The sequence below is a fragment of the Trichoderma gamsii genome, assembly GCF_001481775.2.
Source record: "Trichoderma gamsii strain T6085 chromosome Unknown Scaffold_5.2, whole genome shotgun sequence".
NCBI lineage: Eukaryota > Fungi > Ascomycota > Sordariomycetes > Hypocreales > Hypocreaceae > Trichoderma > Trichoderma gamsii.
In genome coordinates, this window is record NW_020171342.1 from 1,365,297 (window position 1) to 1,387,575 (window position 22,279).

The following is a 22,279-nucleotide window of genomic DNA, read 5'->3' on the forward strand; positions in this document are numbered from 1 at the left end:
ACAAAATGCTTTCCATTTTCTTCACATTATACCTTATTATTTGGTTAAATGGTTGTGGCTAAGGCAAATATATACAGAGCCTGCAACTCTCCTGCTACCTGGTTTGAGAAAACGGGAACTACGGGTACTAGTAATTGCTAACACCTGCAAGGGCTCTGATTTTATGCGTCCAGTTTCCAAGTACAGTGGCTAGAAATGCTCCATGCACTGCTACTATCTACTACCACATGCAAATCGTGGCTGATCATCAAGCTGGCCTTGGGATAGTCGAGATGGATATTCTATATTCCACCGCTCGCTAAACATGGCGCTGTCTCCTGTTCCGACCATCCGATCTGATGGATCACTCGATCTGTGTAGGTATTAGTGGCTGTGTAACTCTATCTCGGGGAGATAAAGCGTTGAAGCATATGGCAACCGGCGGCTAAGGGCAACAGGGCAGATAACGCTTACGTCGGTAAGCCAAACCGAGTGCTACTGTACAGCAGATTCGAGTCTGTAGCGGCAAAGCAGCTCGACCCAAATCAAGCAACTCGAGGGTTCTTTCGCTAGAGCTTATGCGTCGACGAAGACGCCGGCAACTGGATCGACTAGTAGTTGGTGGCGCTAGACTATGGCCGGGCTGTCAGGTTATTGGAACTTGGTCCAGTTCTTGTCGGCTGAGCTATTTAGCCCCAAGGGCCAAATAACGGGTTCTGTGGCTCTTCGTGAGACGTCGTGAGGCGCCAAACGGTCAGCCTCCAATCTAATCCGGAAGCCCTGGCTAACGGCCAGTTGGCTGCTGAGTCCCTCTTGTACCTACAATGCCAACCAGTACTTGGTGGCTTTGATCAGATGGTGGCTGAGACATCCAACGTTGACAGCTTTGGCCACGATGCGTGTTGGTAGAGAAGAGATGAGACATGGTTAATCGCCTGATGCCGATATGCATGCAGGGCCCGATACGGCCATTGGAAGGATGAGACACGGCGAGAGACACGGCGAGAGACATCGTCACGGCAGCGTGCTATTAATTAGATGGATGGGCTAGCCAGGCAGCCAGGATATATCGGGCCTAATAATAACGGAACGAAGCGCGATTCGCAGGTTCCTCAGCTTCCAGACTTTGTACGGATGTACTGGCAGAGAGCAGGAGACTACGAGCAGGAGACTACAGATCGCCACAAGCAGACCCGTCAATCATTACCAAGCCAGCTGAGAATGGCCGAACTTCGGGTCATGGTGTGATCCAAGCAGCATCTAACAATGGAATCCCGGGCCGCAAAAGGGCAGCAGCCTCCCTCTCTTTCTCTCATACGTTACACAGGACAGGACAAGAATAAACTGCGTTGAGCGATATCAATGCAGCGTCCCAGATCGTACCTGTCTCTCGGTGCCCGGTTTTTTTTTTTTTTTTTTTTCGTTCGTGCAAAACGAGCTGGGTCTGGTGATGTTGATTGGCCATGAGCCATGGCACGTAGAGTAGCAGCAGCCATCACGCTGCATCATGCAACTGCGCACCGGCCAATCTATTGAAATGCAGGCAGCCTTCTCTTGCATCCAATCCGTGGCCTCGGGCGGGGAGTTTCCCGGTGGGAACGGCCGCTGACAGGGTCTGGACACATCCGCCCAAAGAGCCTAAATGGCAGGTTTGCAGCACTCAGCGAGTAAAAATAAAACAAAAACGAGGCACAAGCGGATGGCGGAATGACGAACCGGGCAAAGGAAGGGGTTGTTGGGTTGGGTCTTCGGGGTTAAGACTCCGAGACTAACAAGATGCGATGCACGCAATATAGCCTGTAGAGGAGTCGTTCCTTCAGGCACTTGCAGACTCGGTGGCAATACTGTGGACAAGTTGTGGACAAGCAATGGATACTGCTCATCGTTTTCTTGGAGCACTTGGCACAGCGTTATGGAACCCTGGAGACCTGGAGTCTAGGGACATCATCCCTTGCCTGGCTGATTGGCCAAAGCAGCTGTTAATGCCCGCCCGCCCGTCCGAGACCCTGCCCATAGCGGAAGCGTTATGGAGCAGGTTCTCTAGCTTGACGGTCAGAACGTGGGAAGAAGCAGGGGAGGGCTGTTCAGACAGAGAGCAGAGCGAAAAGAGCCCACGAGCAGCTCGTCGTCGTCATAGCTGCTTGTGTCGACAGCGGATGAGCAGAACGAGGTACCGACGGCTTGCCTCTCTCAGCTAGCATCGGCCGTGTTCCACCAATGGCAGCGCCGAGATGCGCGGAGGGGCGGCCTCGCAGCCTTTTTGCCGGGTCTGAGTGCTGCGCTGCCCATGATTTCAACCAGGGTCCGAGAGCTGGCCGTCCGTTCGATGCAGAAAAGGGCTGGGTGGTTCCGATGCACGAGAACGAACCGGCTCAGGCGCGTGGCCCGCTGCCAGCTTGAGAGTGGGGGGGGACGGCCAAGCAGAAAGGATTCGGGGAGAGTCTTGGTGAATAGCGAGCGCGGCAAATGGAGGGGCAGCTGTTTTCTGTCTCAGAAGAGCTGTTTTGGGGAGCAGGGAGGAGAATGAGACGGTGGAGATGGGGGGTCCACAAGCACATGTCAGAGGTTTTGGTCAGGCCAACTCGATAAAGCTTCCGCCGCGACAGAGCAAGGAGCAGTGGCTGCGATAAGAAACGGGAATGGCAACGCACAGGACGAGATCAAGTGTACTGCAGACGTGAGGGTGCTCCAACAGCTTGGCTCGCTGCTCGGCTTCATGAGATCACAGCATCACGGGCCGCCAAACGCTCAAACTAAGTGCCTATTCTGGTCTCCGGCATTTACACGCTCGATTGGGGGGGGGACACGGCGAACTGCTACTACTACTGGTACTTACTACAACAGAGTGCTACCACAACGGTACATGCCGTATGCATACACACTGCTTTGCGGTGGCCAAAAGAGTAGCGCCACTACTAATAGCCATGACTGATGCAGTGTCAATAGCCGATATAATTGCCATGTTGGCTATTGAGTCTGGTGAATTTTCCAATTTACTTGTACTGTCGTTTGCGGACGGAGCAATAATGCCTCTTTGGATGGATTTAGAAATGGAGCAGGTTCTGTCGATGTTGCTATTCCCGCTGATACGAACAAGACGGATGGATATTCCATTCAATGGTCCCGCAAGCTAACAGGTACCAGGGCTCAAGTATTACTCCGTTGGCTGTCCACAGGCACGGTACAACGTACTACCGGCAGTTGTATGAGACTTTACAGCGCTTTGTCTGCGGTTGGGTAAATGTGTTGTTTGATTAATCCTACTCACTGTACTTGGCGGCAATGAAGTCGACTTTTGTACTAATAGCAGCATGTAATTAACAGCCATTTCATCTCATAATGGCCTGTTTCGCCTCCCCCACGCGCAGCATGGCCCCCCACAAGGCAGCGCATAAGGAGACTAGGGTCCAGTCCCTTGAGCATTCGCGGCATTGCCCACCTCCAATCCAACCCTGTTTGGGTATATGTTTCCATCAGTGTCAAGTACATACAGGCAGCAGTATCTTTTCCTGCCCTGTACATGGCAGGTCCTGCCTGTACATTCATACACTTTGTTCATCGGTACAGCATCGCGGGCCACGGACCACGGACCACGGACCACGGAAGCCGGCGCTCTGTGCATATCGCGGGGCCGAAGCGCAACAAGGTGCCAGGTAGCACTACATAATGTCACCTTTTCCGCTGCAAAGTACGTACACTCGTACTGGATCATGTCCATTATACGGCTCGCTGCAAGGCAGAAGCACATGCTAGCGCTGCTCTTATTTTGGACCGTGGCTCTACTAATAACTAGCAGGCGCAGTTATTAGTGCCTTGCCTGTGCCTTGGACGGCGGGTTCGTGTCAAGACTAGCACCGGTACAGCTCGGGGCCTTTACAGAGCTGAAACTGGCGTGTACTCGCCAGGTCCATCCCGACCAAGTAATGTACCACCGAAGACGGAGTACCTGCGTGCGATCATCTCGACAACGCCCGCCAACCACCATCGCAAAGAGACGGCACTGCAAAGCAGACAGACAACTTACAAGGAAGAAAAAAAGCAGGGAAAAGCCCCCTCGTCCTTTCCCCGCTCTGCCGCAACGCCTTTTGTGATTTGTGATTTGCGGTGCGCTCATGATCGTCCTGAACCGGCTGTTTTCTTGTCTTGTCTTGTGAAGCCGCTCTCCACTCGAGCCGAGCATCACGTTTGCATCTTACATGGTAGATCGCCTGTGCGTATCCGAGGGTCCTGATCTTTGCTCGATAAAGTACACGCAAGTACCTCCAGTGCCAGGTATGCAGAGAGAGTACTGTCCAGAGACCACAGCACTTGGCACATGGAGGATGACTAACATGCTAATTCCTTGCAAATGGCCGGCGTAGGACCATTCAACGGCAATGTCTCGCTGCTTTCTGGTTCTGGCTGGTGGGGCTCAATCTATTCATCGCGGCGCGCGACTCCGTTCTCGGTACAGCAAGACGATTCTTTAGTGCTTGGACCCTGGAGGGGCCTTGCCTGGCAGGCCTGTCTGTTTGGTACCTTGGGTATTCAAATTTTCTCTCGCTGCGTTGCTTTCTCGCTGTTGACTGCGGTGCTTGGCGCCATGCCCGGGAGAGGGAGCAGTCCTGCTGCAAGTTTGAGTGACTTGGAAATATGAGAAATGATGGTAACCCCCATGGCCTCGTACATACTGGTTCTGGACGAGGTGGTACTTTTTGCAGCACCTGAGTCTACGAGCGCTTAGCACATGGCCCTGTCGTATTTCTGCCTCCGTCGTAGGCGCGCATGTACAGTACCCTCCCGTACCTCCCAGAGTGGGACCCGACGGCTCTGGGCCACGAGGGTCCCTTCCAAGCCATCATCCTGTACTCCGCTGCAAAGTAGCGCGGTACGCAGCCGTCGTCATGGAACTACGGCGAAACAAGGCGCTGGCTTCTGGTAGCCGCGACGGTAGCGAGTACCGGCGGTGCAGGTACTGCGTTCTGCGATCGAGGCGAGAAAGAGCGGCCGTCGCAGGCATCTGGCAGGCGTGAGAAATGCGGCAGGTACGGGCCCGGAAGTATTATCGGTCAGTCTCCATCAAAAGATGCTCTGGCTTGCGTCTCCATTTTTGCTTCTAACCATCTTGCAGCTAATTAATTCACCTACCATCGGAGCATCTCTTGGTTCTGCGACGCTCGCTCTGCCTCTGCCTCTGACTCTCGACCTTACAAGTATTTCCCGCAAGGCCTCAGTCAGTCTCGAACGGCGGAATCGAACCAGGCAAAAACTGCTCGCCGCTTTCGACAATCCAGCCGTTTCGCTCCCCCAGACAAGGGCAGACAAGGGCAGACAAGACAAGACAAGACAAGCAAGACAAGAACGAACGCGCCCGAATATTTAGCCCACACCGAGGGTCCTCTTTTCGGCGCTCTTTTCGAATCCTCCCACCACTGACCACTGACCACTGACGGGACTAACGCTTGCTGACGGTGAAGCTTAAAGTATTACCAGCTTCTGCGTTGCTTGCTTGCTTGTGCTTCTCGTCTGTGTGATTGACGAAAAAAGACCCGCCCCCGGCCAGAGTGCGGCGATTTTCCACATCTACTCATACAAGCATCGCTGCGGCGCCAGCCATTTTCCTGCTTCTTCTTTTCCCTCTTACTTTTTACCTTTCGCTTGTCACAAGCCCACGTCAAGCCAGACGCAACCGAGCAAGGAAAAAAGAGAAGAGAGAGAAAAGTATCGCTACAGGGGTTATTCCTCTCCAAGCCTCTATCGTCACCCCTCCACAAGGATTCACATCATAGCTGTTACCTGTTACCTGCACGCAATCCGGCCAGAGTACAACGACAGACATTGTAGGCATCTAGCTGTCTGATCCGCCCTTCCGCTCAACCAGCAATCGCTCGCTCTCAGCTCCCGGCAATTCATGGCAGCTGTCAGCCCGATTGCAATGCACCCAACTGTCACAGAGCACGACTACCGCTTTCCGCGAAGACCCGATCCTCCAAGCACCGACCGTAGCTTCGCTCGCATGGATACGCGCCCAGGACAAGGCCGTGTCGCACTCGCCAACGGCGCTGCGGCCGAGCAGCCTGCCTCGCCGTCAAAACACCGTGTGCTCGACGTCGCGCTGTTCCCGGCCCTCGAGACCGGCGCCGGGCCGTCTGCCAGCGTCGAGCAGATGCAGAGCGAGGACCCCTTGGCCGCCCAGGTCTGGAAGTTCTTCAGCAAGACCAAGGAGCAGCTCCCGAACCAACAACGCATGGAGAACCTGACCTGGCGGATGATGGCCCTCAACCTGCGCAAGCGCCAGCAGCAGCAGCAGGAGGAACAGGAACGGCAGAAGAGGTACGTTATTATATAATTTTTTTTGCTCTCTCGTCATTACCCCCCGGCTAGGTAGTTATAATCTCATGCTTTGCCAATACACTGTGATTGGTCTGTTCTTGTATTTCTGTTACTACACGGCTGGACATGGCGTGGCTTTACTTTGGCTGAGTGGAGGGGAGGCGGGTTCTGGCCATCACATCATCCCGGCGCTGGCTGACATATTTTCCTCTTCCCTTTTCCTCGGCCACAGGTCCCTCTTGCACTCTGCGCAACCACAAAACGCCCCCAGCGGCATTGCCCAGCAGCTTCGAAGCACCTCCGACATCCATGACCCCAGCGTGGATGCCATGAACATCGACGACTTCATCTTTGCCGACGAGGGCGCCGTTTCCGTCCCCGACAGCTCACCGCAGCCTCCTGCAGCGCCGTCGCTCTCCGGGCCGCAGACCGCTGCCGTCAAGAAGAACAGATCATCCAAGGCACTGGCCGCCGCCATCCCCATCAAGGGTCGCAAGGGTTCTACCAATCAGTTCGTCGCCCAGTCGGTCCCCGTTCCGCCACATCACCAGCGGGGACAGAACGATGAGTTCCATTACGTCCCGCGCCATGACAGGAAGACCAGTATTGATGACCGCCGGGTGAGTACGACTCCATCCATCAGCAGCAGCAGCAGAACACAATCCCGTTCCCCTTTCTTTTTTTCCCCCTTCGCTACAGCCGCCCAATTATCTCTTGTGGTTGCATCTCTTATTGCTCTGACCTGCATGCTTGCATTTCTGTCATTCTTTTTTTATCCCTCTGCTCATATTCTGTCTTTTATGGCTGTGGCCCTCTTTCTCTTTCCCCTTCTATTTGTTGCTTATTGTCGTCTATTTCTTTTTGTCAATGGAAGTCTAAAGTTTAGCTTTTCCCCCTTTTTTGCTTTGACATTTTTTTCTTCTCATCTTCTACGTTGCCATAATTTGTGTTTACTTGTTTTAATCCTTTTCTTCTGTATTGTTTGACTTACAATGGTTGATATCAAGACTCGAAAACGGCCTGCCAACTTCTCTCCCCATGTGAGCGCCATCAACCCCAGCTCGTCCGCCCTCAACCTCGACTTGGAAACCGACCCTGAGCTCAATGGATACTCTCTCGACAACTCCAACGCCTTGTCGTCCATGCAGCAGCAGATGAACAACAACCAGACCTCTGCCTTCAACCTCGATACCTTCATGGACAACGACGGCGTCATGGGCTCTACTGCCCACTTCCAATCCAACTTCTCCTTCTCTCCCTCCACCTCTCCCATGATGCACAGCGGGCCGTTTTCCTCCATGTATAACAACGCCTCCTTGCATTCCTCTCTCAACAACCCCGACTTTTACTCCCCAACTGGTTCGGGTTATCCGTCTGCTACATCTACACCTCACCCGGTCAACGACAACGATGGTGGTGTTTACTTTGGCTCCTCTCAGGATCTGCACCACCACCACCATCATCATCAACAGTCGCAGCAGCAGCAGCACCACCACCACCATCACCACCACCGTGCGCAGGGCTTCCGACACAGCTCTTCCAGCATCAGCCACCACATGAACCAGCAGTTCATGTACGGCGATTCCAACGGCGGCGCACATGGGAGCAGCAACAGCAACGGCGCCAATTTCCCCTCTACGAGTGCGGGCGTGGATGCAGTGTCGGCTTATAGTACCGCGCCGAACTCATTTGGCCACATTGATCCCAGCCAAGTCTTTCAGACCGATTCCCAGGTCGCATCTCCAGTCTTGCCAATGCAGCAAGGCAACATGCTTGGCTTCGGGGGCGATGATGACGATGAAGATGCCAACGCTTTTCTGGACCGTGGCGGCGTTGGGCTCCACGGCGACTTTACATCTGCTGTCGACGAGGCGGGATCGTTCGGCTGGGATGCCTCGCTTCCTGGGCAGTTCAGCACGCAAGCCGCCCGCTTTCCTGGCGGCCCGACTCGCAAGCATGTTCAGATTGGAGGCGTCACGACGACTGACTACGTGGACAACAGCGGCGATTGGGACGGCCAAGGTCTGAGCATGAGCCGATCGCACTCGCAGACGCAGACGCTTGGCATGGGGGCCGACAAGCGATCAAACAGACTTCCTCGGAACTCGTCCACACCCTCGCACATGACAAACAAGCACAGTGGATTCGAGCAAATCGCCCAGTCTCTTCCAAGCTCTCCGGGTGGCAACGCCGCCGGCAACGCTTCAGGCTTCTCGTCGGTTGCGCCAAGCAGGCCGCCTTCGCCGCCCCCAAGCTCCAAGCATGGTTCTACAACCAATCTGCCGGCGACGGGTGGAAACGCTGGCGAGAACGGCAATCCCACCACCTGCACCAACTGCTTCACTCAGACGACTCCGCTGTGGAGACGCAACCCCGAAGGCCAGCCTCTTTGCAATGCTTGCGGCCTCTTCCTGAAACTTCACGGCGTGGTGCGACCACTCAGCTTGAAGACGGATGTCATCAAGAAGAGAAACCGGGGATCTGGCAGCAACCTCCCCGTTGGAGGAACGAGGAAGAAGGCCGGCACTGGCTCAAATGCCGCCTCGAGGAAGAATTCGACGTTGAATATGTCTGCTGCTGCCGCCGCCGCCGCCACCGTAGCCGTGCCCATGACGAACAACCAGGCCGCAGTGTCACCACCATCAATGAACCGCCCCAGCAGCAACAAAGATGCCGACAGTCCCACTAGCAGTGGAAACTTCACCGCGGGAAGCACACCTGGCAGCCAATACGGAGGAGCAGCCATTGTAGGTGGCAAAGGCGTCGTGCCAATCGCTGCTGCGCCGCTGAAGACGGCTCCCGGACCCGGTGCTTCCTCCATGTCTCGGCCGGCCACGGCGCCCTCAAAGAGACAGCGCAGACACAGCAAGAGCGAAAGCACAGCAAACTCATCGGCCATGGAGCTTGACAGCCCTTCAGAAGCTGCACCGCGACCTCTTGGCACGACTCCCAGCATGCCTTCCATCTCCAGCACGATGATGTCGAGTACCAACTTTTCCATGGGTCAGCGCTCCATGATGGGATCGAGCATAGGATCCAACATGGTATCGATGGGCGGTTCTCAGCCCGGCCTAGTCAATGGCGCTGGTGGCTCGTCAGGGCCCCAGGAATGGGAGTGGCTGACTATGAGTCTTTGAAAGAATTGTCCTGTCATTCATCAACCACGATATCTGGACAGAAGTTTTAGATTTTCACGAGCACATGGCTTGTTTGTGAATGCTTGCTGTACGGCGTATAGCAATTAAAACTTGTTTTGTTATTTTTACCTTCTGTTATGTTTTATTTCTTTCTCTTTTTAGTCGAGTGAAAGATTTCACAAAAGACGGTGGCCTCAGAAGACATAGTGGATATATATCTGAAGAGAGACGCGACTTGTTTACGTCGCTGGTAATGCAGGCGGCTCGATTGCGTTATTCACGAAAGAGTCTTTTCACGACGTCGAGGGAATAAGGGCGTATATGAATGGGCATCTCCATGGCGTGTTGGTTCAAGCAATGATACCTTGGTCTGAATTATTGTTTTTGATGATTATTTTTTTTCTTTGCAGTTAAGAGTTGGCACACAGTCTGATAATAAGTTCTTATTCGGGATGAATAACAGGGGCGGGAAACATTCGAGAAAGCGGTTTTATGGTATTTTTTATTCTATCAGCTTTTGTTTTTTCAATCTCTGGCACAACAAGAAGAGCGCGTGCTGCTACCAAGGAGACCAACAGGGTACTTTTTTTTTTCTTCGTACCTGAAGGACTCAACAGACGAACCTGTCCAAGTTTAGGGAAGGGACTAGTCGGTCACTCTTTTCAGCCAATTTATGAAGAAAGAAAGCTGGTTGATGATGACGCTACGGAGTTTGGCCTCTCGCCGCATGAGATGAGATGGTGGTTCTTGTCTTTTGTTTTGTCTTGTCTTGTTTTCTTTTCATTTCCTATAGACTTAGTTTTGGATAATGGTGGCGGCGTTGTCCATTTTATCTCCTCAATCGATTGCCCTGAGAGCAGCCTCTTTTATTTTTATCCCCTCTTGATGACAATGAGATGAGTTTTGCTATTTACATTTTTTTGAATTGCAGAGAAAGACAAGTGTGTAGAAAGCCATGTCCTAGCCATGGGAAAGACTTATGATGACGAGAAAGATTGTTCAGAAAGATTTGTGATGATGACAAAGATTTATTTAGAAAGAGTCGTGAAGGTGACGGTAGTTATCAATGAACGAATTCACCCTTCTTATACAATGGACGTCACGCGAAACACAACCTGGGTACAAAGCCATACATTTGATTCATCTACCTGTGTACCATATACTCATACTCGTTACTCCTACATGAACGGATTCTCAAAACAAGAAGAAGAAAGTCTCATCGCCATTCATCCATGGCGGAGACTATTCATGCCCAATTTGCCACACATACACACGCACACGTACACGCACACAATAAAAAACCCTTGTCCTGGCAAGTTCTGCCCACTACCCCGGCCATATTTCCATCCAATTTTGTTTCTCAATGCCATCAAGAAGAGAAAGAAGAAAAGCCTACCCAAGGCCCCTTCACTTTGTGACATTCCCTCCTGGTCTTAATTATCAGTGTCCATCTCTGCAACTCCAAGCCTGGAAATAGAAAGAAAACGAATGAAGTGTAACAAAAAAGAAATCCAAGGGCAAATCCAAGGACAACAGAACGACAGTGGGAGAGGGCTAGAAATGGGACACACAGTGACGAGAGGCTAGCAGTACATTAAAATAGATTACTTTGGTATCCCAGCCAGCAGCAGATGAAATGCAGAAAGATGCCATGTAGCAAAACAAAGGGGGGAGACAAGAACGTCTCGCAGTGGTATGTCAAAAGAATAGGAAAATCCTCTAAAAGGCCAAACCAAGAAACAACGGAAAAAGCAAAAAGTAAAAAAGGCCCAAAATGCTTGTTTACTGCTTACAAGACACGCAAGAGACAGAAAAGGGTCAAAATAGCTGAGGCCGACGTATCGCAGGAGGCCTGCGATATCCCCAATTGGAGCACAATGGCTCGCCCTAAAACATGGTACCAAACGAGTCGTCGGTCGGGATGCGCTTCCGCGGGCTATTGCTTCCATCGCCGTCATCGGTGGCGGGCTTGCGGTGCCGGAACGTGAAGCCGACAAAGAGACTCTTGCTCATCTCTTCCTCGCGCTCTGCCATGCTTTCCAAGGCCTGCTGCTTGTCGTGGACCTCTTTATACTTGGCCATGTCGGCATCGTTGCCAAAGTCATCAAAGTAGCCGGCATCCGTCTCAGAGTCCAGCTCTGGCACGAAGGGCGCTCTGGTCTGGCGCAGCGTCTCCCAGTCGACTTCGGCGAAGTACTGGTGGGCAAAAATGTCCTTAATCTCACTGAAGCGCTTTGTCCGTGAATTGATGCAGCTAAGAGAAGACAACTTGTTAATTTTCCTTGATAAACAGAGTCAGGATAAACATAGAAGCAGAGAAACTCACGTAGTAATGAAATTCCACGTCCGGTTGCTCAAGAAATAGTTAGGGTCTTCCCAGACGGGCCTCTTAAGAACCTCTTTCCAATGCTTCAAATTGCGCCACGTCTCGTCAGGGGTCGAACCAGCAAAGGGGGGGAAGCCGGTCAGGGCCTCGAACAGCATGCAGCCCAAACTCCAGTAATCCACCGTGTAATCGTACTCTTCTCCTCTGAGAACCTCTGGTGCCATGTAGTCGGGCGAGCCGACAATGGACTTTGCGTAGTTGACATCGTTATCCCGCATGGTTCGGTAGCTCTCGCGACGCTCGGCTACCGTTCGCTGGCCTATTGGCTTGCCAAATGGTACTGGTGTCTCGGAAGCCTGTTCCAGCTTGATGCGCATGGATTCAATCTTTGACGGGGCCAAAACACCGGCAGCGAGGCCAAAGTCGGTCAGCTTGACATGGCCCGTGGAGTCGACGAGGAAGTTTTCAGGCTTCAGATCGCGGTGGATGTAACCGAGCTTGTGAAGAGCGTCGACTGAGCAGAACATCTCGGCAATGTAGAAGCGCGCATGTCGGTTGGACAGCACCCCCGTATTGTTAAGGAGAGTACGGAAGTCGCCGCCAGGCACGTATTCCATGGCGAGATAGATGTTCTTGTCGTCCTGGAATGAGTACAGGAGCCGGACCAGCCAGTCGCTTTGCGCCGTTGTCAGGATGTCACGCTCCGTTAGGACATGGCGGACCTCGTCCAGCTTGAAGAGCAGCTTTTTGCTCATCACCTTGAGCGCACACACCTCGCGCGTGTCCTTTTTCTGAGCTAGAAAGACTTGGCCGTAGCCGCCCTGGCCGACCTGGGTGAGAATCTGAAAATCGCCCTGTTTTAATCGAATGCGACGCTTTCGAAGGTTGGCGCGCTCTCGGCCAGTGTACTTGGACCACACTCGGTGGGTTTCCGGGTCCGTCTCGGGGGATTCTGGGAACTCGCTCTTGAAGGCGGCGAGGCGCTTCTGCCGTGCACCGACATATGTGAGCAAGTCAAAGTAGTAGTCGAGGAAGTCTAGGGCAAAGAGTCCATCATGTCAGCCAAAGCCTCGAGAGTAGAAACAGCAACAACAGTAGCACAAAACTTACAGAGCTGGGTGACATTGACCATGCGGCGCACATTGGGCCGCTGCAGAATCTCGCGCTCCTCGGCCGTCAAGCCACGAGCCGTGTTAAACCTCTTAGCTATAATAGGACGTTCCCCCTTGGTATCGTACATCTGCTGGCGAGAGAGCGCGGCATGGCTGTGGTGCGCGTGGCGATCTTGGTCTTGAGCGGCGAGACGAGGCCCAGGCGGCGGCGCATTTGGATCATGAGCTTGAGCAGGCTGGGCGTGTCGCTTGCGCGGTGAGCCAGGCGATGCTCTCCCCTTTTCTGTCCTTTGCACCTTTTCCACCTTTTCTACCTTGTCCGGCTTTGGTATCTTTTTCTGCACGACGCTGCCATCGAGGGGGGCGGCGGTGCCCTCTTCCTCCTCATCTTGCTGGCGCTGCTGCTGCTCGAGAGACTGAAGAGTGAGAGGCTGAGGCGTCCGGGGCTGGGGAGTCCGAGACTGGGATTGAGACAGAGACTGAGATTGCGACTGAGGCGGAGGCTGCGCAGCTCTTTTGCTGCTGCCGTTGGCGTTGTTGGCGCTGCTGCTGCTGCCGTTGGCCTTGGCCGGCGAGGGCGAAAGCGGAGCGATGACGCTCTGCGGGCGAGGCGTCAGCCTGACGGGAGCGTCAAAACCGCCGCCGCTGGAGCTGGAGCTCAGATTGGAACTCAGGTTGGAGCTGACGTTGGAGCTCACGTTGGAGCCCAGGTTGAGGTTCATGGCGGCGTCAAAGGCGGTGGGCAGGTCGTTCGCGCCGGGCGGGATCGTCCGTTTGCTGGGGCTGCCCAGCGGCGTGTTGAGCGGGTTGATGAAGCTGTTGATGTTCATGGTGGGCGTGACGGGGCGAGGCTCGGCGTGTGCGTCTCCAGCCCGCGGCGCCTTGTCCCTGCCGGAGCTGCTGCTGGTGCCGACGCTGGAGCTGCCGGGGAAGAAGGTCGACATGAAGCTGGCCATCTTTTTTTTTCTTGCTTTCCCTCTTTAACCCACTGCAAGGCGTGACGTGGCGGCAGCGGTGGAGAGTGGACTGGCTGGACTGGACTGGGCGACCAGGGGAGAGCAAGCGAGCTGGATCGATCGATTGGCTGGTGGGTGAGCGTCTGCAGTAGCGGACGACGGGAGCAAATCAAATCAAATCAAATCAAGTCAAGCACGCAGTGTCTGGAAGCAGATGCCTGGTCGCAGCAGCTGGTTGGATCGATCTGCCGTTGCTTTTACTTGCGCTCTTGCTTCTGTTTCTGTTCCTGCTTCAGGCTGTACGGATGCGCGCATACGGTAATGGATCACTAGTAGGCAGATGTTCTGTGCGTCTGCAGATCCCCCTCCTTGGAGTTGATCCGGCAGAATCGAAATTCAATGTTTCGAAATACGGATAACGGAGAAGAGAAGAGAAGAGGAAGAGAAAGGATGATGGTAAGATGATTCGAAGGAGTCAATGCTAACAGCACCAAATATATGCTGAGTAAAGAGAAAGTCGATGCTGTCTGGTCACTCTAGAAGAGCAAGGAAGAAGCAAATAGTGTCAGCCAAACTGAACGGAAGTTGAAAGGCGCGAGGCGAGCATTACGAACCAAAACAACGTAAACAAAACAAACCTCTCTCTCGTAGCCCTTCTATTTTTCGGGTAGCACCACCGATGGATGGATTCGTAGATGATAGTTCGCTTGATGATCTAGTCAACCACTCTCTTGGGCTCTGAGATCGCTTCCTCGAGGCTGTCATTCGCTGCCGCTCGCAAAAAGTAAGAAGGCGACCGGGGGCTGGCCTTTTCGGTAAGTGGGATGTTGGAGACGAGCCGGCGATTGGATCAAGCCAAGCCAAAATCAACATGGTTGCAGCAGCAACAAGCATCATCCAAGTGCGGGTGGGGGCGCTGAGGCTGCTGGGACAGCCCGCTAAACACTGCAGCACAGGAGCCCACCTGCGCGCCAAACAGCCCTTCCGCAGGGCAAAGGGGCCTGCTAGCCCAGAAAATTGCAGCGCTATGCGTGCTAGCAGCGACAAGCGCCATCGGTGGCATTGAGTGCCAGCGCTCTGATTTGTGCCCTGTAGCGCCCCCTTCCCTGTCCCCTTGTGGCTCCCGCTATGGGAACGGAGGGGCGCTGCAGCGATGACCTCAGCAGCGGGGGTGGTCTCAGCTCTGGGGGAGCTTTGTTTCAGCACACCAAAGCGTTTTTCTCTCTCTCTCTTTGCTTTTTAAGGTTCTTTGTTGGCCGAATACGAAGTTTTCTTTTTCCCTTTGTGTCAAAAGCTAAATGTCTCAATCGGATTCCTTGCAGATGATGTTCCGAACCCTGCATAAGGATTAGCGTCACTTGATTATGTTGTCTGAGCTGAAGGGGCTCATTTCCATGACAACAAGAGGTAGGTATGCTGTAGTTAAGCAGCTGGAGAGTGCACACGCACGCACGCACGCACGCACACAACAAGTGGTGTTACGATAAACAAAGGGAGATTTTGTCAAATTAAAAAGAAGCAATGGCTTCGAGTCGCAAAGTAACGCAAAAACCCGCATGCGGAAGTATGGCAAGCAAGGCTTTGATTGGAATCTCGTGCTTTGTGCCACTTGGAGACATGTCCAACGCTTACCACTACGTCTATGCAATCTATGCATGTAAGACGAGATTTCTCATCAAAACAAGTAAACAAACAAACGGGTCCATACTTCGAGGTACTAGGAGGTCTTGCCATGAGGACGTGCTGTGAATCGTTACCTTATCGAGATTCAGCGGAGAACAAGACTATGCGCTCTCTCACCGTGCTGTTGGACGATTTCACTGTAGGTCGTTGTAAATACATGTAGTAGTTCATCTCATATGCACACTGCACTCATAGCTACCGCTCTTTTCAAGTAAAGACGCTCACAGTCAATGCAATCTCAGCTCGACAGAGTACACCACCAGCTGTCCTCACATGAAATAGGTAGTTCTTCAAAGAGTCCGTGATCAATTCCCACTAGTCATTCAGACAAAGCATACGACATACCAATAGACAAGGGGATAAAGACCAACTCACAAGCTCTGGTCCGTAGAAGCGACTCTGATGATGATGCCTTTTACTAGCAGATAGTCACTGCCATGTAAACATTCATATTCCGTCATGAATACCACACATGTTAGCACTTTTTACTCTTTGAAGTCATGCTCATATATAATGTCATCATCGCCTTTGCTTGGTTCGAGTACAGGTGGTCTGCATGTAGCTTGGCGATAGAAAAGGCAAAGCTCAGTCTGCCACCATGGATCTCTCGAGCTCTTACCCAAAGTTGGTTTCGGAAAACCTTAAAGAGATGCAGGAAACAGTCAAGAGATTCCAAAACATTCAAATCCTCCAGCAGCAGCGCATCATACAACTGGGTGTCAACTCGAGTCGTATCGTGCAAGGCAGGCCGAATTTGCTCCGTTTTCACGTCTACCGCCAGAATTGAGGCGTTACATATGGAAGCTGGCTATCCCTCCGCAAATCTTCAGGCCGTTTCGCTATTTAGAGCCTTCTCATCTGCAACGCAAGAGCCTCCCTCCGCCAACAATCTCCCGCGTCTGCCGAGAAGCCCGACTCGTTGCATATCAGCAAGGGGGGTTATACCGCCATTGGTTCCTCACCCCCGTATTTTGGACCTGGTTCAGTGGACGGAGAGACATATTGGACCTTTCCTCTTACTGCATATCAGAAAACGGATTCATACCTTTGCAGACGGGCCTTCTTCGAGGGGCAAGGGCAATCATACTTGACGTGGGCCTCGTTAATGATTTGTCGATAACCGGAATGAATAGCAAGTCTAGCAACCTTCAAAGTGTCAACACCATCTATCTTTCAGTGGGGAATCCATTTCAGGTCGAAAACCGGTCATGGCAGCCGCAGGCGGTGGCTCGGCTGTTCAGAGACCAGTCATTTGCTCTGATTGATGTGGAAGACGACCAAGAGCTTGAGCGCCTCGAACAAATACTTGAAATGAGCGACAGTGACGATGTCAATGCCATGGGCTGGTGGCACACGGAAGCCGTTACGAGGCTACAGGGCATAATTCGACCTCCAGCCGAAAAGATGAAGGCTTGGAGAGATGCCAGGCTGCTCCTCTCAAAGGGATGGATGTCGCATCGTTATCCAATGTTGCCGCTGGCTGAGAGCTTTTTGGATCAGATGAGCCAAGAAGAGGCTGAGAAGCTATATCCCCAACTACCCACCGTCAGATTGGTGCAGACATTCGAGCTAACACCCGTCTCCCGGTTTACGAAACGGCATATGCAAGAAGATATCAGAGGCTGAACAAAGTACATGTACATGTAAATTGAGTCTAGCATTGTGGCCTCGCAATTTATCATCCACTTTGTGCTCACGGAAATCAAAACCCAATTGAAACATACTAGTAACCTTTGCAAGTACAAGTCCAAATACTCCAGATACTCCGCATAAATCGAACGATCCGTAAAGCTCGGAGTGCATCGGCATTGCCCCCATCCAGCCAATCACGTCGTCAGTTCAGATCTTATCAATCAATCTCGCTTCCGTCACATGCCGACGCCATCCCGCAATCACTTGATCAGACGTAAAACGACCAGGGGACGTTTCCCCCAACGGCTTCATGAGCCGATCTCCTCTTCTTTCATCTCGTACTCCTCACCGACGGCAATTGCCATCAAAACCGTGATACATTAAACTAAAAAGTATGCCGCCTGCCTTTACTTCCTCAATGAATATCCTTTAATCAGCGGTGCTACTGCATGCAGCTTTAATTCAGCTGTGTAACTGGCTAACCAATTACATCGGTAGATTCTGCAGCTCTCTTCCTTTGCCGTTTATTCGTCTACCTGCACACCATGAAGTTTCTTAGCGTCATCACCGGCCTCACCGGCTGTGCAACCGCCGTCGAGCTCCACGGTCCGCTATTCGGCGGCTTTGACGACAGCTTTGCCTCTCGCATTCCATCCAGCTACGAGTCCGCCGTTCTGGGCCGCCGCGTCCTGGCCCTGACGAAACTTGGTACATTGTCATCGACGTTTCCCAACTCATCATCGTCGTCGTCATCGTCGTCCAGCGAAGATGCTGCCGACGCGACGGAGAATCGGCCGGAAGGTCTCGATGGCCTGCCATTCGGTCAGATGGAGTACATTGCCGATTGCGAAGGCCAAGGACACCCGACCTTGCTAGCCATCAAGATTTCCACCAGCTACAAAAACGCCCAGGCGGGCTCCAACCTCACGCTGTCCGTGCAATGGACTCCGCCATACCCGCCCGCCAGACGCATTCCGCTGCTGTCTCGTCTGCTTTCCTATTTCCCATATATCAGCGACAAGTATGACGATGTAGCAGATGATTCGTCTCTCCCAGACACGGTGCCCTACTCTGCGGCCAATCTACCCCGATTCTCGCTGATTGGCTACCTCGAGCCCATCAAGCCCGATCTCAAAGAGTCTCTCCGGCTCGCCTACTGCTACACGTCCAAGCACCCGGACGCAAAGTACTGGCTGCCAGGCAACAAGATTCACACCAGCGAATGGGCCAGGCTGGTGGTCACAAAGGTGTACTGGATTGGCGGCTTCGGCGACCGTGCGTATATTGGATGGATCCCCATTGAGGAGTGGAACAAGGTGACCAAGGACGAGTGGGAGCAGGTTCAGCTGCCTGGCGAGAAGAAGGGCTGGAGCGAGTGGAGCAAGGCCGAGGCTGATGAGCTTTGATTTATAAGGTAGTGTTTGATTTGCATGACCTGTCTATTATGGCGACGAGGTGGCTGTCACCAAATTTGTATAACCAATGTGTGACTGATGATATGATGTGGCGAAGTTACATGCTAGTTGTGCTGCCAACGATGTTACGTTTAACAGTTTCATGTTTTCTCTTTTTTGTTTTTTATTGGCTATTTTCGCAAGCTAGCATCGTTACTGGCAATAGTACAATCATTATTTTCTGAACCTCAATTGACCGTTGTTGAGATGTCCTTACTCCCATAGCAGATGCTATACTCTTAGGTACATGTAGTAAATAGCGAGCGAGCCGAGTGTCGACGTGGCATTGCATTCGTCATGTTGCCAGTTTCCCACTTGTACAAATTACTTTTTTTTTGATACGCATATGGTATGGAGTATCACAGACAAACTGACAAAAAGTAAAAAGATGAGTAAAATAAGTAGGTATGCCCAAGCATCTCGTGTAACAATGCGGATGCCTGAAACAAGCGGCGCATTGGGCCTCGGCTTATACGCACGGCCAGCATCAGGCACACGAGAGCGTATTCTGCTGCAGTATGGATATTGCTGCTGTTGTTGTTGTTGTTGTTGTCTCGCCATTCACCCGAGACGGAAGGGGCCCGATCCGATGCATTGAGCCCTGTTCTCACATGCAGGCCGGATATTCATCCTATTTGTACACGTACCTCTCTGGAGGTGCGAAAGACGGTACGGATCGTGCAGCAGCCTGGAGGCTAAAATGGATCCCGATACTAACAAGGACGGGGATCACGCAACTAACAGGTCAAAAGCCTTTATTCTTTTTCTTCTCTCTTATCTCGTTTTTTTTTCCCGAGGGCTTGACGTAATGGCATCCATAGTTCTGCAAAGAAGTTACAGCTTGACGGAATTGGCTCTATTTGCTCCACGCATGTGGTGGTATTCTGCCGGGTAAGCAAAGCTACACGTACATAGTCTGGATCTCGTACGGCTCATAGACAACATGCTGCCTTTTCCAAAACATTTGATATTGGATTTTTGAAAAGAGGTACATGAAAATAGCTGCTGAGGGGAAATGGATATAGCGTTATATCCAGGATTTGTGCCCAATTCGCGCATATGCGTGTGAGCTTATTGTCAGGAGCTCGGGGTATCACAGCTTTGAAGTGCAGCCCGGACAATTGTGCCAGCCTATCATCGTCTTGCCTAAATGCTACCTTTGGACGCCAGGCACAGCTTTAATGCACGTTTATCTTCCACCTCCATATCTCGTCTTATTTGGCCAATGGCTTTTGCCGAGAATCATGCTTCTGCAGGTGGGCAGTACATGTATACATGTACCCAGAGCCATAGCAATGCATCCCGTGAGCATACATGCATCTTCGTGGGCAGAGTACATGTATGGACCAAGACAATGTCTTGTCTGAACCTCTTGCCTCAAAGAGTGGGCTAGATTGCAGATCTGGCTGTCCGATACGAGACCGGCTCTTCCCTTGCCCGGTGCTACGCCAACTACAAATGGTTGGTTTCAGTTTATACATGCGGTAAATCTCAACTTGGGGCGGACTACTCCGGGCTGTGGCCCCGACAGACGATAAAGGAAGAAACAGTAGCCGGGGATCCACCAGGAATAGGCCTGTTGGCTGCTCGCTTACATTGGCACTTGCAGCTCCTGTCGTCGAATAATGGGCTGGCAGATGGCATGGTCTTCTGGGCACCATCGATCCTTATTGTAGTTGCATTCATCAAGGCATAGTAGACCATAAAGGAGAAGAACTAGCTTCACCGCTTTGATAACCCCCGCTGAAGGCTAAGTTTAGGGCTCAACTCGAGGCTATCAAGTAGTAGTCGTCGGAGCCTTTTGTGTTGACTAATTGCCATTGGTGATGGAGACTTGTTGCAAGATGATGCAACAGCGCCACATGCGCATATCACGATGCTAACGTCGCCCACAACTGGCACTACTGCATGGAGAAGATGGAGGACATATGGGGTCCAGCCGAGAGCTATATTGTTAGTTGTAATGCTGTTGTAGGTAGTTGTAGGGGCAGCAATAAGGCTAGAACTTGATTTCCAAAGTGTGCTTCCAAAGAAAGTTTCCGGCATGTCTGATACCCCATCTGCTTACCTACATGGCCAGACCAGGTTGATCTCGGTCAGTTTCTCTGCGCCGGGTGGACTGTTTGCCTGTTTGCCTCTCCGAGCAAGGCACGTCGAATAGTATGCGCTCTTTAAACTGTAGCGGTGCGCCCCTCCCACACAGGGGAGAGACGGATAGCATGAGAGGATCAACAAGATCAAATCAAATACGACGGGCGAGAGCCATGCATGGTGCTGAGCTTTTGCTGCGTACTTGTCAACTTGCCCAGGTGTGCAGTGCAGATAGATTGGACAGCAGTCTCACCAGGTGGCGGATTCGGTTTGTCCGGCCGTCTTTGGCCTATTCGCCTCATCATTAGCCCGTATACTTACATGCGTGCCTCATCCTTCCGAGCAGGTACGTGTAGTTGAGACTAGGTTGGCTGGCGCTTTATTCTCGGTCTTGGAAACATCTCGACTGAGTAATAGCAGGGCCAAGGTTTCGTAATGGCATCCGGGTAGAATATTGCCGAAACCATGGCAATAAACGCCAAGCCGACGAAAAGTCGATTCGAAGTCGAGTCAAGTCATGAGTCGTGCAAACTTGGAGGTGGTTCGGAACAATGAAACATTTCCAGCACCGTGACCAGCTTACTTTTTGCCTCCCCCTATCACGTCCTTGGTTCGGCTCCAAGTGCGTAACATATTGTATGATACGTGAGCACTGCCTAATAGCAGCCGTCCATCCGTCCATCTGCCAACCAGGCCTACCCATTAATCATCTGAGGGGAAATCTTGGAGATGACTTGGCCGCAACGGGGTGGCCGCAGCAAGCCACAACGCAAAAATACTAATCCATAAGGATGTCGCGGTTGGCGGAATGATTACCTAAGGATTAGCCGCCATGGAACAGTACGGAGCACGTAGCTGGCCAAGGGTTAGCGCTGCATCTTTAGTGCGCCGATAGCCTCCAAGGCCCTGAAATGCAGTCAACACAGGCGGCTCGATTTGATGCCATATCGCTACGGCCGAAAGAGGAAGCACTGCACGCCCCCTCCAGACGTGTTCAGGCGAGAGGTATTCCTGCAATCAGAAAGCTTTGACAGACTGGGTTCCTCTTTGCGCCTAATAACGCACAAGCCGGGCCTGGGATCTCTTAGCATGCTGGCGGATGGATGGCATACTTTGTCCGCGGCTGAATTAGCGGCTGGTAGCTTCATGTTGTTTGCTTCTCTGCAATCTCATCTCGAGGCCATGTGTGTGGCTGGGAGCTAGCACTGCGCAGCAGCCAGTAATATCTGCCTCCCTGTGCTCTTATCGCTGACAGTGCTTCTAGTAAGCTCAAGTATCGTTACCTGGGGCTTTCTCGACGCCTGTGCTCCAACTTAGCGTCCCTTTCTCCGCATTCTCTGGCCTGCAAGGCGTAAAACATCCATATCAATGATGTACTTTGAGCTCGCACTGCCCACGAAAGATGGAAAGAGGAAGAAAAAAAGAAGCATTTGAGGCATACCAGTATTTACTAAAATGTCAACCAAGTGCGACTACCATTAGACTTGGCCATCGTGATCTGCGTGCTTGTTACAACCAGAAAGCACCGAATAGATACGACTATCCTCAATATCAACCCCGTCAGTTACAACATGAACCGTTGAGACGATCCGCCCGT

General features: G+C 52.3%; 5 protein-coding genes across 5 annotated transcripts; 3 read left to right on the plus strand and 2 right to left on the minus strand.

Annotated features, from left to right (window-relative positions):
- Positions 1 to 5,869: 5,869 nt before the first annotated feature.
- On the plus strand, positions 5,870 to 9,428 carry TGAM01_v202329 (nitrogen regulatory protein areA; the record flags this gene model as incomplete). The annotated part of the gene is made up of 3 exons (XM_018810511.1): positions 5,870 to 6,291; positions 6,524 to 6,911; positions 7,299 to 9,428. The coding sequence occupies 3 exons, from the start codon at positions 5,870 to 5,872 to the stop codon at positions 9,426 to 9,428; spliced, it is 2,940 nt and encodes a 979-aa protein (XP_018656280.1).
- A 1,887-nt stretch (positions 9,429 to 11,315) lies between these two features.
- Positions 11,316 to 13,822, minus strand: TGAM01_v202330 (Dbf2-like protein; the record flags this gene model as incomplete). Its single annotated transcript, XM_024548977.1, has 3 exons — positions 11,316 to 11,682; positions 11,755 to 12,790; positions 12,865 to 13,822. The coding sequence occupies 3 exons, from the start codon at positions 13,820 to 13,822 to the stop codon at positions 11,316 to 11,318; spliced, it is 2,361 nt and encodes a 786-aa protein (XP_024406380.1).
- A 2,808-nt stretch (positions 13,823 to 16,630) lies between these two features.
- On the plus strand, positions 16,631 to 17,131 carry TGAM01_v202331 (hypothetical protein; the record flags this gene model as incomplete). The annotated part of the gene is made up of 1 exon (XM_018810513.1): positions 16,631 to 17,131. One exon carries the CDS (start codon positions 16,631 to 16,633, stop codon positions 17,129 to 17,131), a length of 501 nt encoding a protein of 166 aa, XP_018656282.1.
- A 551-nt stretch (positions 17,132 to 17,682) lies between these two features.
- TGAM01_v202332 (hypothetical protein) lies at positions 17,683 to 18,543 on the plus strand (the record flags this gene model as incomplete). The annotated part of the gene is made up of 1 exon (XM_018810514.1): positions 17,683 to 18,543. One exon carries the CDS (start codon positions 17,683 to 17,685, stop codon positions 18,541 to 18,543), a length of 861 nt encoding a protein of 286 aa, XP_018656283.1.
- A 2,518-nt stretch (positions 18,544 to 21,061) lies between these two features.
- On the minus strand, positions 21,062 to 21,385 carry TGAM01_v202333 (hypothetical protein; the record flags this gene model as incomplete). The annotated part of the gene is made up of 1 exon (XM_024548978.1): positions 21,062 to 21,385. One exon carries the CDS (start codon positions 21,383 to 21,385, stop codon positions 21,062 to 21,064), a length of 324 nt encoding a protein of 107 aa, XP_024406381.1.
- Positions 21,386 to 22,279: the final 894 nt, after the last annotated feature.